General features: G+C 32.6%; 1 protein-coding gene across 1 annotated transcript in view; it reads right to left on the reverse strand.

The window, feature by feature from the left end:
• Positions 1 to 16366, reverse strand: part of orc4 (origin recognition complex, subunit 4) — a 33531-nt gene that overhangs the window by 12326 nt on the left and 4839 nt on the right. Inside the window, exons 2-8 of the mRNA XM_028806526.2 lie at positions 13671 to 13746; positions 7958 to 8034; positions 6940 to 7030; positions 5258 to 5333; positions 5079 to 5164; positions 2966 to 3014; positions 92 to 243 (exon numbers count right to left, since the gene is read on the reverse strand). Of these exons, the coding sequence (XP_028662359.1) occupies positions 92 to 243; positions 2966 to 3014; positions 5079 to 5164; positions 5258 to 5333; positions 6940 to 7030; positions 7958 to 8034; positions 13671 to 13727 (588 nt within the window). The 5' untranslated portion in view covers positions 13728 to 13746. The remainder of the gene's footprint in view (positions 1 to 91; positions 244 to 2965; positions 3015 to 5078; positions 5165 to 5257; positions 5334 to 6939; positions 7031 to 7957; positions 8035 to 13670; positions 13747 to 16366) is intronic.

Raw genomic sequence — 16366 nt, forward strand, 5'->3', positions numbered from 1 at the left:
CTATGTTGTAAATAACAGGTTTTTGACAATAGCAGCAGCTGCCTTAACATAGTTTTGAATGTTTTAAAGAAAACAAAATTAAATGTCTTACTAGACGACATGTGAGCCCAACTACTGCAATTGGAGTCTGAGCAGACTGGGAAATGTCAAACAGATTATAAAGAAGGGTCTGATTCTTGTGATGTGCAAAAAGGTCAAATTCATCTAATATAAAAAGCACTGAACGGCTACTATTGCGATCACCTGAAATACAGAAAAATACAAGTACTATTACATATTGCCAGTTGTAAGCAAACTACATTCATAAATAAAACCATGCAGTCATTCAATCACCTTCAATCCACTTAAATCTAAGACAAAGTCAAGGAGACTGAAGACTACCCCAGCAGCATAGGGCTGCACTCACTCACTCACACACTCACACACACACAAATGCCTACTCTTGCACTGGGGCAAATTTAGCATCACCAATCAAGTTAACATGCATGTTTCTGAGGATCCATGTGTCACTGTCCATCTGTCAAACTGCACATAATCCTTATGAGAGTTTATGGTGCAATCTACAGAGAAACAGGACTCAAAAACCTTTTAAAAAGGACATAGATATTACTATTTGTGTTTATTATTCAAGTCATATCTGCTAATAATTGATGAGAAGGAACTGTGGCTACTCTTGATTTGAAATTAAAAACTAGGGACGATCATATCAGGTTTTTTAAGGCCGATACAGATGACCGATTTTATCTTACTTGATTGGCCGATTCTGATACCAGTTCTGTTTTTTTTCTCTTTATCCCTTTAAAAAACTTTTTACGCTAAGCTCCGGCATAACCAGAAGCCTTATATCCCATATTATAGTTTTAACTTCGGTATTTTGTATAATTAAACTGTAGAACACAGTTGTTAACTGTTCATTTTTTATTATTATATTTTGATTTTAAATTCTGTAAGCTTATTGTTCAGTGCCCATAGAAATGCTAAAACAAATAACATTTCCTTAAAATACATACTTTATTTTTGTACATACTTTATTAGTTATTTATCCCTAATTCATACGAAATAAAAGAAAATAAAATGCTTCTCAAAATTACAAGCTGTCAGATTGTTTAATTTTTTTCTGTAATGTACTTATCTGAAACAAGGATTAATTACAAAAAAAAAGTTTCCACAATTTCTCTATCAAAAAAATTATATATATACTGTTTATTCTCACACAAATCAATTAATTGATATTGAAATGTAAATATACATTCATTAATGGCACTACAGCATTTTTGCTGTTAAAATATACATTTATTATATTTATACAGGTGTTTTTTTTCTTCAGTGTATCAGCTACACTTTTGTAATTCTTGAGGTGGAATTATAAATATGGATTACCATTTTAATTATATAGTAGTTGTTTATTATCAAAACACAGTAGAAATCTTTTAAAAAAGCCGAAAATGTTTCACATGTTCATAAGTTGTTTATCAAGAAAATGCAAGACTAACATGCTTAACAGGTTTATAAATAAAAGACATTTTGCTTTTAAGCTATCGAGCCTATTGTTTACTAAGCAGCAATTTGGCTTTATCTTTTCTTTTTCCAATTAAAAATGTAAGCTGCTGCATTGTAGTTTAACAAGCGTGAAGGCCAAACTCAAACTGTGTCCATTTTAATTTAAAGGTTAAAATAAAAAGGTCTTTCTTGCCTTGTTTTTCTAATTGCACAGAATGCCTTCTCTGAATCCTTTTTCTCAGATTATTACTGGACTTTCTTCAACATAAAAGCTAATATTCCAAATCACCTCTCATTATCTGGTAAAACAAATCTCATAATTGCCACTCTTTTGTTTACATTGCAGAAAGAACAAAAAATGCTACCATAATACCTTGTGTAAAGGAGACTTTTAACTATATTACTGTAAAGTTTAGAAAAGCAGGGGCTGAAACGATCGCTTTTTGTGATCTTCCAATTTAACAATCAAATCTTTCTTAGTGAAAATTGGCTGATTGATTGGAGTGTCCCTATAAAATTAACAAGTCCTACATAAAGTGGTATTTATTTATGCCATTCTTTTTCGAATTCTAAATAAATGAGATTGCATACTGTAACTGTATTATGTGTCTGCCCTTAACCCTTAATAATGCAGATGATGCTAGCAAGGCTAGTAGATCCGAACAAGGTTTTCAGTACTTTAAATAATTTAAAATAGTTGTAAACAGGGAAATAATAATAAAACTGTCGTATCATATAAAGTTGATATTTATTTATTCCAGGGGTAGTCTAGAACACAAAATAATTAAAAAATAATAGTGGTTGGTTATTTCTCATATTTTCAGGTTCTTTAGAGAAGGAAACCCAGAGCTTGACAATGATAATACAGAGATTTAATAACATGACATTTTTAAATATCCTTGTTAGTTGCAGGATGACATTGACCATGGATCTCAACATCAACTTCTGCATGTGTAAACAGAATTTTGTAGAACCTAGTAGTGTGATTAGAAATAATGGCTGTTAGCAGAATATCTCTTAATGGTGTGGCTTGGTCCTGCACTTAGTCAGCTTTTGCAGCAAATTTTATATGTGGAGGTGTTATACTTACTGAGAGAAATTAACAAAATCTTTTGTAACCTGAAAAGGATTAGTATCCTTTAACCATTTTTATCTTATCACAAGTACTGCATTCAAAAACATCCTTTGTGACAAACATAAAAAGAGGCACAAACCTGTTGATTGCTCTACCATTAGCTTCCTTATTTGTAGCTGATTTTCTTTTATTTAAAAAAAATAACCTGGAGTTCAGAATCTACAGAAAAATAAGCTGAAAGTGCAGAGAATTCAAAAATACTCCTTTCATTCTAACAAAGACGTAAAACCCACACTATTAGTAATTTCTGAGCTCAGACAAATCATCTAATTAAAGAATTGAAAACTAAGATAAAATAATTTTCTGAATCAGGAATACAAAAAAGTCCACCTTTTTTCAATGCTTCGAGAAGGAATGCAAGGTTTTCTGCAAAACTACCCTAAATAAAAATAGAAACAACAAAATAATTTAATAATTGAAGAAAAACATTTAGCACATCAGTGTGGATAAATTAAAAACAGTTTTAGTACATTTTTAATTTAATTAACATAAAACTAGTTTTAATGTAATTTTAATAATTAAAGTTATTTGTAGTGGTAAACATAAAATACCACTATCATGTTGTATTCATTATAATATTATGCTGGAAGGAAAAAAAAAAGGAGGCAGTGAAGTGTTGGGTAGCAAACTAGAAGAGCAAGTGCAAGCCTGCCACTGTGTAATACATCATCCTCACAATTGCAGTATAGAAGTTAGGAGCCTGCTTGGTCAGTTGTGTAGTGGGAGTTTCCTTCAGTTCAACTAGGTAAGCAACTGCTTTCTGTTTCAGAGGCCCAGGTTTACAGTCACCCTCTCTGTGTGAGGACATGAAGTAGACAGAGGCAGTTGGGTGCTGTCTCACCATTGACAATCATTATGGGTACTAATAGGTTGCTTGTGTAAGTACAATTTAAAGTGACATGCTAGTCGCCACCCTACACTTAAAGCACAATACTGGTGAAAAACATTCAGCTAAACATGGACCTGTGGTGGGTAGCATGCTATTGGGGAAATAGCCAATGAAAGCTGATATAACTTGCAAATAACAACAAAAGAACCATGGTCAATGAATCAACAGTTGACCACAACAGCAAATACAAAACTGGTAAATTAAAATAAACAATTCATTGTCTGTACTTGTCAAAGATGGCAATCTAAATAAGCTTCAGTGAAGTCAGCAAAAAGCATGAACATTTTATTGTATTTTATAAACAACCACTAACATTCATAGTATCTACAATTATGATATTGTTTTTCTTTGCTTTTAATCTTATTGCTGTTTTACTGTAAATTTGTGAAACAATTTTGTCAATACTTTAAGAAAAGTGATATATAAATAAAAATATTAAGATCAGTCCTAGTTAGTCTACACCAGCATGCAGTGGAACTCTTCATTGCCTCTGTCTATGTCTGTTTCTCTCCCAAAAACACAATTGGCCTGTTCATTTTACTGTGCCACCTCTGTCCTTACAAATCCCCTTGCTAGCCAGCCAGCCTCTGACAGTATACATTTGTGTATTTTCTATGATCATATCAAACATTTAGATATTCTGATCAGTGTTGCACGAAGAATTAATACATTCTCCTTTAAAGCTTTGATATTAGAAAAGATGACATCTTTATAGTAATTGCTCTGTTGGGATACTGAAATAGGGAGTGAGAGAATAGTTTCTGTTTAAAGCATGTAAACAGGAGCCTTAACTGGGCGACATACCTTGCCCCAGCTTTGTGTATGCATGCAAACACACTCATTTTTCTGTTCAATATTATTAAACTAGGATTCTTTGAATCCAATTGTGTAATTCCATTATAATCAAGATTATTCCATTAAAATCAAGATAATTCTCCTACTTCTGGCAAGCAGCAGTATTAAAGTAATGATTGGGATATTGGTAAATGTATAGCAAATGAAGCTATAATATATAATTTGGTTAAAATCTTGAAACAAAATGTAAAGATTTAATCAAACTAATTTTTATATTTATTAGTAGACCACAGATGTTTTTGGTTATCACTCTATGTCAGATAATTTTATTTTTTCTTAATAATTGTAATACAAGAAAACAAATTGAGATTTTTTATACAATTTTATATATCTAAAATATTCTTACTCCAAAGAGAATGTTGAGGTGATTTGGATTTTGAATATGTTGCTGGTTTACTACTGCATTTATATCACTGATGGACTATTACAGCTCACCTTGGGCATGCAGACCAGGGATATCACTGGAAAAATTAACCTGCTTCTTATGACTGACAAGGAAATCTGGTAATACTTCTTGGCTTATAGCATTCAAAGCATCCCGAGTAGAAAACCAGAATATGAAAGAAAAACTTATTTTATAATTATAGAGTGTATTCAGGTAAAGGTATTTTATGGAGCAGGGAGAAAATAAAACAAAAAGTATCTCAAAAGATGGTTAAAGTTACAACTGATTTAAAACAGAAAATATTTAAAACTTACAAAAACTCTCTCTCCGATAACATTCTCTAGATTTAATTGTCTAGTTATTTCTTTAAGAGCAATCCTATCATCAGTCTGCAACAAACCTAAAATAGGAACAAGAAATGAAGCAATATCAACAACAAAGAATAAACTTGATAAGCATGCTAAAAGTAAATGGTAAAAAACCAAAACACTACCATTTAATTGAACTATTAACACATTCCCCTTGATGTGCTTCATTCCTAGAAGTTCAGTCAAGACAGAATTTAACAACTAAAAGAAGAAAAAATAATAATTTCCAGTGAAAATGAAACATTAATAAAACAATTAAAATTTTTTAAGACATTTAAATTTTAAACAAGACCATTGATTCTATCTGCCTTATAATGTTAAACAATACTTAAAACTTTCTGGTATTTTACATATCAGTGACTGATTTTTTTATTGCTATTTTACTTTAATTTATCCAGGTCAACATACACATTCAGCATATAGTTATTTGTGTTTTAAGATAAGATGCAACTAGTAGAAAATGGTTTAAGTACAAAATAGACAACTCCTAATTTTTGCACAAAGGTCTGCAGTGCACATTATATTATTTAACTGAATTCTTTAGATCAGTTTAAGAATTTTGAAAACATTCTTTAATGTCTACTTATGTTTTGTCAATTAAACATTGAAGAAATGATGGTCTCCTACCAGCAAAGAAGTTTTTGTAAAGCAGTAACTGTTTACCATTTATTTAATAAAGACATTTCAAGTTTTTGCCCAGTTTTATAGATTCGGCAAGGAGTTTTTTTTTTCTTTTATTTCTAATTATTTGTTATTGCTCCAAATTAGGTACCATCTGCTAAGCACAAGTTTACTTAATGAGATATTAAGAAAGACTCTTAACAGACTTCAGTGTGCTGATAGATCTGTAATATTTTTTATAGACTAAAGATTAAAAAATAGTATCATAAGTATCTAATCCATCTAAATAAAGTATGTTTTATCATTTGACTTTGTTTAGAAACCTTGTTATTAAATTGAAAAAAAAAACTTCTTAAAGTCACTGAATCATTTATTTTAGCTATCTTTTTGAATACCGCTGTTAGACAATATCTTTTGTGCTTCATTCTTAAATAGGTAAAGCTTGCTAGTTTGTAGACTGTGAGATGAGTTTATCTCCTACAGATATCCATCATTGTCTTTTCAATTAAACTATAATTAATGTATTTGTACTGATCTTCTGTGATGGATTGCCAACCAATATGTGATTGGACTCTACCTAACACCTAGTGGTCCTGGAAATGGATGCAGTCTATTAAGATCTGGAACTGGATTAAGCAGGTTTGAATATGTTACATTATGTTATATTGATTTATCAGACATATGAACACGCTCCCTGTCCAAGGTTGTTTCCAGTCTTACAGCCAGTATTACTGGCACAGGCTGCAGACCCCTATGACCTTGAACTGAATTAAGCAGGTTTGTCAACTTACAGATCACAAATATATAGAACTGGTCACTTATTTTTAAGACTGGTGAATCAGCAGAATTTTACAGACTTGCTGTGACCGAGCAGAATGGAGGGGAATTGAATGGCAAGATGGTGGTAAATAGCACAAAACCAAAGTTTAAAGACACACACTATCTGTTTCTTGAATGCCTACATTCTGTCTGAAAGTAATGAAAAACTTTAAAGATCCATGAATTTTCCAACACACACACATACCATAATGTAATGTTCAGAATATTATACACGATTGGTTTCCATTATAAGAAATATTTATATATAAAACCTAATTGAACACTCCTTTGAACAAATTCAAAACATAACCATAGGCCAGTAGCAACATATAGGACATTAAAAAGAAACTTTTATGCTTGTTTATACCATTGTCTTCCCAAAGCCTCTGGGTCCAATAATTAAGACAGAGTTACTCTCTCCATGAACAACTGTCCTCTTCAGCAATTCCAGCAAATGTCTGAAATCATAGTAAATATTGGGTGCAGATAACAATTTTTAAACTATGCAAAGCAGTTTTAAATGGAGTTTGAAAAGCTACACAATATGACTATACACGGGATTCTTTCAAAAACTGTTTTTTCTAAACAGTCAAATTACAATTATGCTAAATATGATGGTAAATCAAAGAGTAATGTCAATTTGAAAATTATGTAGTAACCACTATGGACAGAAGCTGACACAACACATTCACAATGGCTTATGGGTAGTTCAAACATGCACAGCAAAGCACTCTACCATTATATGAAGCCAACATGGATGCTCCACTGTGTGATGCTGTGTTACTGCATGTTGTTCAACAATGGTGCAGTGAGATTTCTTTGGGCAAAGAGAGTAAAGATATCTATGACAGAGAGAGAGAGAGAGAGACACCATTTATCTCAGTGTTGTGTTCAGCATTCTGTTTTTACAATCCATGTTAATTTTTTTTACATTAACTATATTATATTATGAAATTTGTACAGTGGGCATATAAGTAAAAGTGCAATATATAAAATAAACGGAATACTCCCGGACAAAAACACCACAATATTTACCATGTATAGGGTGGTCCAGATCTAATTATGCAATTTTCATTATGCTATAACTTATTAAGTTTATTACATAGAGAATTCACAGCACCTGCCCTGCACATAGAGATTTCACTTAAAATTCTTTTTGTTGCTGATAGAGGGCAGCACCTGCCCTGCATTCCAAAATGGCGGGGAGAGGATTGTCAGTCAAACAGTTGCATAATGGGATATGCCATATATGGCTCTCAAGGAGAAGGAAAATAAATAAGGTTAAGTCATTATACAAAATAGTAAATAACAATTTGAAAACAATAAGGCATGTGCTTTTTTTGTTAAGTTAGTGATTGACTGGCTCGTATAAACTAGATACATACTTTTGTTGCATTTCTACTCCAAATGGCTTTCCATTACTTTTCTGGCAACAAATTCTCTCACGCAATATTTTCTGGACCTAAAAAAAAACATTTAAGAGAAAAACAAAACATTTAACAATTAAACAAAAACTAACTTGAAATATTTAAAATACTGTATCTTAAATAACAACAAAATATATTTTTTATAGTAAACGTATTTTTTTCTCTGAAAACTTTTTACATGTTGATTTGGTTTTGGGTACAACACTTGGGTGAACAATCAGTAAACTTAACTTTTTTTTACCCCCACAAATAATTTTACTGGAAAAGACAGGCACATTTTCAAGGCAGTTTTACTTTTAAAAGTTTAGTCAAATTTTAAAATGAGAGAAATATAAGAGACCAGCTTAAACTACCCAGAACTGCCTACAGGTCTTATGTCAAAATCAATTTTACTGTCAGCCAAAAATAAAACTATACATACCCAATGTGGCCAAGAATCAGTGGCAAATGTAGAGGCCAATGGCTTCCATGCATAGACATATTAGGGTAGTATTATTTTCCAATAATAATAATAAAAAAAAAAAACTTGGTTGAAAAAGGACACTGTAATAATGTTACTTTCATGAGAATTGTGCATAGCACTTGAAATGTACTCTACTGCAGTGGTTCTCAAACTGAGTCCTGGTGACAGTTTGTAGTTGCAGGGTTCTGTACCAAACAAGTTTTGCTCTTTAGTTGGACTCCCAGCCTAATGAAGTAAAGTCTTATTTCCTTGTTTTTGGATCAATACAGAAATAATTAAAGTTTGGTAATTTTTTATTGGATTGAGCCAAAAATGTATATGTTACAATGGCATCAGTTAGATTTGTTTTCTCCATTATTTACTAATGAACACCTTAGTAAAGCTTATACTGAAGTAGTTGCAGCCTTTCAGTATTCAGCGTTGTAAAACTGGTGGGAACAAAAACTTTCAGCGTTGTAAAACTGGTGGGAACAAAAACTTTCAGTCATGGAATCACCAGGACAGAGTTTGACAACCACAGCTATAGGAAAGAAACTTCTCCTAATTTAATGCACAATTGATTGGAATTCCAATCATGAAACCTTTAAAAACAGTCAGAATCACAGACCAATGCACTGTTTATATCTGTAAAATGAATCCAGTAAACACCCAAAATTCTACCATCATTACAGAATTACTGTTTGATTGAACTGTATACAGTACATTAAAGCCTAGTATTTGGCTAAGCTGCATACACTGTATTAGTAGGTACTACTTTACATTAAATATAAAATATTAATAAACAATTTATAAAAGTGGTCTTGATTTATAGAGCTGTGTATTAAAATAGTGCAAAATGTTTAGTGTTAGAATTTTTTGCTTTTGGAGTATGGGGGGGGGGGGGAGGGAACTAAAATAGGGTTGAGCAGAACTTAAGATAACACATGGTTTCTATATTTTTGTATTATACTAGGGGGCTTCGCTCACCAACCCCCCCCCCCCCCCCCCCCCCCGAGCCTGTGCTACGCGCCAGCCACTTTGCCTCTCTGCCGCTCGCGTATGTGTATTTCACTTTCACCAAACAACAAATCTTTTAATTCTCGCGGATACGCCTCTTCATTGGGAAGAAACACTACTTTTTTTTCCCTGATGGCAACACGAATTAGATAATCTGCAAGTCTCTGACTTAAAGTTTAAATCCAAACAATATATTCATTCTCTTTTCGCTGTTACGTTATTTCACCGAGTAATAATTTCCATTTGTTTGCACTAATGCAATCTTTACTATCATTTTTTTGAGACTTTTGAATTTTAGTACTTTCATTATCTCTAACCTGCTCTGCATGTGAATCGCACCAACATTTTTAATTCTTTATGACATTCTACTTTGTCATCTACTCTTGGTCTTTTATTTCTGGTCCTGGGCGTGGTTAAATCACTTGGCAAAAAGTCTGTCTCGCAGGATATGAAAGTATCTCTCTGAAAAAGTCATGTCTCATCACAGGCTAAAAAGTCTTGCCTCGTCCCAGGATATTTTTTTTTATTATAATAGAGAGATACATATTGGATGGATGGATACTTTATTAATCCCAAGGGGAAATTCACATACTCCAGCAGCAGCATACGGAGCTGCTGAAAAGGTTAATCCAAATCATTGTGAGTCTATGGAAGTACAACAATTATTCATAAAATATTCTTACACATTAAAACAGCTGATATTGACAGCTGCAGTACTACATCAATGTAAATATGCATTAATTTGTTTTACATAATTTTAACCATTAAATTGTACTAAAGTTTTTACTGATTAAATATACCTTGAAGTATTTTGCATGTTTTTTTTTTTTGTACTAATTATTCGTAATTCCTGAAGTGTAATTATAAATATGTTTTACTTATGCAGTACTTGTTTCTTACCAATCTTACACTGTACAATACACAAAGAAATAATAGACACAGTACAAACACATTTCTTTTGCACGGAACACACAACTACTGTATCAAAATGTTTATTTGCAGAGTAGAGTGTTCAATCAGTATAAATTACTGAACTTAAAATATTAAATATTGGTGAGTTACTGTATAGTGAAAAGATAAGGAGTTTTTGACTTTTACTGTAAGTGCAGTGCACTGTACAGACATTTGCAGAATTCATCTGATAATTGTAAGAGACTGTCCCATGTTTTTCTGTCATCACTACTATAAGTAAGAGGCGCAGCTTTTACTTCTGCATGTCCTTTTGGCACATCACTCATTGGAGGCTCATAGCTGAAACATGGAATAAACACCTGTTTTCTTTATGTGCTGTTGTCTTTCTTTCTATTTGTTTTCTTTTTCATTTTCCGATACATATTGACATTTCATGTCACACTTTCTATGAAATGAGTTAAGAACTTTTTTAAAACAATAGTGTATGGCACAGGAAACAGCCAAGTCCTCTGGCAGAACAATTACTTTGCATTCCCAAATTACCATAGATTGATAAGCATTTTCACAGTTATAAATAACTTTAGCATAGTGACTTCATCGGACATGAGCAAAACAAGAATGTGCGAATCTTAAAGCCTGAAATCTCATTTCAAAATCAGACAGTGAGTACCTGTTAATACTGCGGGAGAGTGGCTAGCCATGATGCTAGTATAGCTTTAAAACTTAGAAGTGAGAGCTTTCTATTTATGTTCATCTTTGTCATCACTTTCTTTAAGGCAGTGTGGAGTGCCACCTTATTTTCAAGTTCCTTGGTCAATAGCAGTTTCTTTTTTATAACACACTGTTCTGTGCTAAAAATTTTTATCTTACAATGAAGATGCATTGTAGCCATATTAGCGAATAACAAGTCAAAAATAATTTTTTTACAACAATAAAAACTGTTATTATATATAACAGAAATATGCAAATACCAAAATGTCAACAAAAATGCAATAGGAAAGACAAGTACTGTATAGTGTTGACTGCCGTACTGACTCAGATTTAGTTTATGTCCTTTGTGTGAGATGTTTGATAACAGCCACTGTCAGGCATTGTAATCATGATTGTAGAAGTGTGTTTCTTTGCGCACATGAGAGCGTAGGATGTCAGTGCCTGATTCGCATGTGTTGCTATAAAAATGGTCTACTAAGGCTTACTGATTTCAACATTTTCCTGACAGGAACATTTGCTGCATTGTGGTTAGTGAGAATAAAGTATTTTTTGTCGTTCTACTTGACTGCAATCATTTTTGCTTTTTTTGCAACGTCCCAAATGCACCCTGCTGCAGCATTACACAGGCACATTAGGGCAGTTTAGTTTTATTGTGCCATTTGTATCAGTTTCATTATCCATGTAAACGTTTAATGACCAATTCACAATTTCACCAATAAAGCCGGATTCAAAAAATAGTTCAGTTTTATTTTTTTTTCTAAGACTGTGTTTTGGTTGAACGCTCCACCACACTCATTAATACTGATAGTTTAAAATAGAGTGGCAAAACGCCTAGAGATACTCATGATTTTTTTGCAGCATGTTATTTCATTCACTAAATGGCTCCAGAATACTGTTTCAAGAGTTATTCAGGCTTAAAAATACAAAGAAGATCATTAAATATCACCCTGAGTCTGACTCGTGGTTAACCTTAATTACACAGAATTCCTGCTCTCAACAACAGTTGTCACCTTCTCACCAAGCTTCTTGCTGATGGTCTTGTAGACCATTCCAGCCTTGTGCAGTGTGCTTTATGCACATAACGAGTTGAGATCAGGAGTATCTGTAATTGACTGATTGATTGTACTGTAATCTGTGTGCCATATGGGCACACAGCCAATCTGTGGGAGACAGAATTCTGGCTGTGTTGTAGGGGATCAAACACGTATGTCTCTCAATGACATGCAAATCAGTTTATAACTTTTATGTAATATGTTTTTTCTGGATTTTTGGATGATATTCTCTCTCTCTTTCTCTCCATTAAAGTGAAACAATTATAAAAATTGAAGACTTTTCATTTCTTTGTAAGTGAGCAAATGTACAGATTCAGCAGAGGATCAAATACTTATTTTGTTCACTATATATATATATATATATATATATATATATATATATATATATACACACACAAACACACATACATATATTGTATAATACACACACACACACACACACACACACACAGAGTAAAACCTGCTTATAGTGACAACTCAAGGGACTGACCTAAAATGATCACCTTAACCAAGGAAGGACATATGGAAGGAAAAAACAAGGCTCTATGGAATAAAAATTCGAAGTGAAGCATGAAAACATTATTTACTACTAACAAACAAGGAAAAACAAAAAAGTACTAATATTGAAGAAGAAAAAATGGGAATTTTCCACTTATACAGTGAAAAATTTTGAGAAACTGTATTGAACAAATCTTATGTAGTACGAATACAAAAAGTATGTGACTGGTAGTAATAATAATTATTAAAATATTAAATATTAGCTGCAAAGAAAAAATATTTCTATTTTAATTCTTTTTTTGAAATAAAACATTCAAACAATATTTAAAAAAAAAATGCACAATTCAAAATCAAACAAATTCGAAAAAAATGAGTAATCCACAGAAGCAACACAGAGTCATGTGTTGACAAGAATTCCACAAGTAAAAAGTAAAAAGAGGGGCAGGGAGTTAGGGCTATTGCACTAGTTTCCTGGAAAACTATCCCTTCCTGAAGCTCTAACATTATTTATTATACCTACAGAGAAGAAAGGGACCAAATTTTTATGTATTCCCAAATTATTATTACTTTTAATCTGGTCACTATAGCCAAGATGATTTTCTTCCTAGGGATCAAGAAGAGGTGGTCAATGGTCACAATTGGCAGGTGGTCACTTTATGCAAACATCTTGCTGTATAAAACACCCTGTTTCTGAAGGGACCAAGGAAAAGCGGTCACCTTGACCAGTTGGTCACATTAGCAGGTTTTACTGTATATTATATACACACACACATAAATATAACTTGTATATAAAACACACTTGATGTCATCAGTATAAAAATTAACTTTTATATTTGAAAACATTTTTAATTTCATATTGATATTAAATGATTAAAATAGTAAAATTCACAGATAAATTAAAGTAAGGATTTCAAAACGTTTTGTTGCAAAAGTAAAAAATGCATTTTAACCAATTTCTCACTATTCGGCTAAAAAGAAAACAATAGACAACACCCGCTCTGCACAATTAAATGCGAAGCTTTCAGCAGAAATTACTAACCAATGAAATGCACTCTCCAATTGACAAGCTGTCATCTTTTGACTTCCTTTTGCTCATGGTTAGATTATTTGCGTACCTAAAAAATAAAATGCAAAGAAATAAATATACATAAAAATCCATGAATTACATTAAAAGCAGGAAAATACAGAAAACACAGAGGAGCCCTTCTCATACACTTTTAAAAATCTTTTAACATATATTGGGGCTCACCTGATGTTTAAAATCATTTAAGATTTTTGAGTGTGTTTTTCAAAAACAGAAACAGGCAGATGACTAGAGGATTAGTTTCAAAGATTCATCATTACCAATACGCTCTTAGGTTACATCTGTGTTTTGGTTGTTTGAATGGGGTGATTTTGTAGAAAATTTACAATGGGAAAAGTCTGGTCTTTACCATCTAACTATTTATTATTTAGTAGAGAAAGGGAGAAATCATTTACTTTATAAGTACTTGCTAGTAAAATGTTACCATAAAAAGTTTTTTTCAAATATCCAGAAACAGAGATGTTTATGGACACTTTAACCATAATGTGATCTGCATTTATTTGAGGAATATCTACTAGTGTAAAAACATGTTTAAAATATCTAACTTTTTTAGGCAATAGTTTTGGCAAAGTTTTTCATTTAATTTTATTAAATGTGAAAGCCATATTAGGGACAATCAGCTTACATTATATTTGGTATATATACACACACATACACACACACAGAGTTCTCCTGCCCCTCATTGCACATTTTTGTATAGATCCCTTTTGGCCTTACAATTAACTTTGTATGTTTATTACTGATAGCTGCACTGTTACTTCAAGACTTCAAGCCCAGGTGCATTACACAGTATTCACCAAATTAAAATAAAATAAAATAAAACAAAACAAGTGCAACTTTGTGATGACATCCTTACCAACTGTACCATCATTTAGGCAAACTGCATTAATATGGACCTTGCTTCAAGCTAAGCTATATACATAAATAATAAAACTGCAACTTGCATTTACTGTATAATGCTATTTGTGGTATAGCCCTACGGAAGTGCATTAGGGCCATGGTGAAGAAAAAAAAAATACAGACAGAGGGAAGAAAAAAAAACAAACTACCGGTATATGTCAAAATGAATCTGGCTTGTCTAAATGAGCATTTGCATACAACAAGTGACTGTTTGTGGCGTGAGTGCAGAAAGGGCTTCTTTCTCATCACCCTGCCATACAGATGTTTTTTGTGCAAATTGGACTGAATTATAGAATGATGTACAGACACACCATCTGCAGCAAGACGTTCTTGCAGGTCTTTGGAGGTGATCTGTGGGTTGTCTGTAACCATTCTCACAATCCTGCGCATATGCCGCTCCTGTATTTTTCTTGGCCTGCCAGACCTGGGTTTAACAGCAACTGTGCCTGTGGCCTTCCATTTCCCAATTACATTCCTTACAGTTGAAACTGACAGTTTAAACCTCTGAGATAGCTTTTTGTAGCTTTCCCCTAAACCATGATACTGAACAATCTTTGTTTTCAGATGTTTTGAGAGTTGCTTTGAGGATCCCATGCTGTCACTCTTCAAGGAGAGTCAAAGGGAAGCACAACTTGCAATTGACCACCTTAAATACCTTTTCTCATGATTGGACACACCTGTCTATGAAGTTCAAGGCTCAACAAGCTAATCCAACCAATTTGGTGTTGCAAGTAATCAGTATTGAGCAGTTACATGCATTCAAATCAGCAAAATTACAAGGGGACCCAAATTATTGCACAGCCAGTTTTTCACATTTGATTTAATTTCATATAACTAAATACTGCTTCAATAAAAATCTTTGTTCGGAAAACACCCCAGTACTCAGATGTTCCTAGGAAATGAAAGACATACCACTGTTATCTTTTTTGTTGAAAGTAGAGTAAATTATTATGCAGGCTGAGAGAGGTTCCCAAACTTTTTCATATGACTGTGCAATGCTGGCTGCAGTACATCTTTAGTATCTGGCACTAGTTTAAATGTTAACACAGGAGTCAAACTTATCAGAAAATTTAAAATTAGGATTTCTTTTACAAAATTATTTAGAAACTACAACAAAGAAACACATCATCACACAACAAACATACATCATTAAATCAGATCATAACTAGAAAGCAGGTTGTTAAATCCACATTTGTTTATACCCAGCCAGTTTAGAGCATCCAGTTAACCCAATGTGCACATCTTTTAAATAAAAGAGAAAGCCTTGTAAAAAAAAAATCACATGGAAATATGCCTTACTGCAGTGACTAGATAGATACTATAATGGACTGATGTTGGAGTTTCCCCTTTATATGTTGCTAGCCTTACATGTGACTAGTGTCTTATAAGTAAATGATCATTTGTGTGACAATAACAGCAGTAACTTAGAAATTGCTAAAGATACTGGTGTTTATATACTATATCTGTATCTAAATACAGAAAAAGCCATTGCAACAAAGGTGAAACTTTAGTTGAAAAGAATTATATGATGAATGGACCAGGACACACCCTAAGATATACCTCTGTTTGACTAAAATAAAAACCCCACAATAAAACCCACACACAATGAAACTGAAATTTTAATAAACATTTATGAATTTAAATGTGATATTGTTTTATGTTAGAAAAAAGTCTTATGAAGGAAAATAAGAAGGAAATATCTGTGGCGGCATCAATATAAGAATTCCGGCCAATAATTTAATATCCAATAA

The sequence above is a fragment of the Erpetoichthys calabaricus genome, chromosome 8 (assembly GCF_900747795.2).
Source record: "Erpetoichthys calabaricus chromosome 8, fErpCal1.3, whole genome shotgun sequence".
In the NCBI taxonomy this organism is placed as follows: domain Eukaryota; kingdom Metazoa; phylum Chordata; class Cladistia; order Polypteriformes; family Polypteridae; genus Erpetoichthys; species Erpetoichthys calabaricus.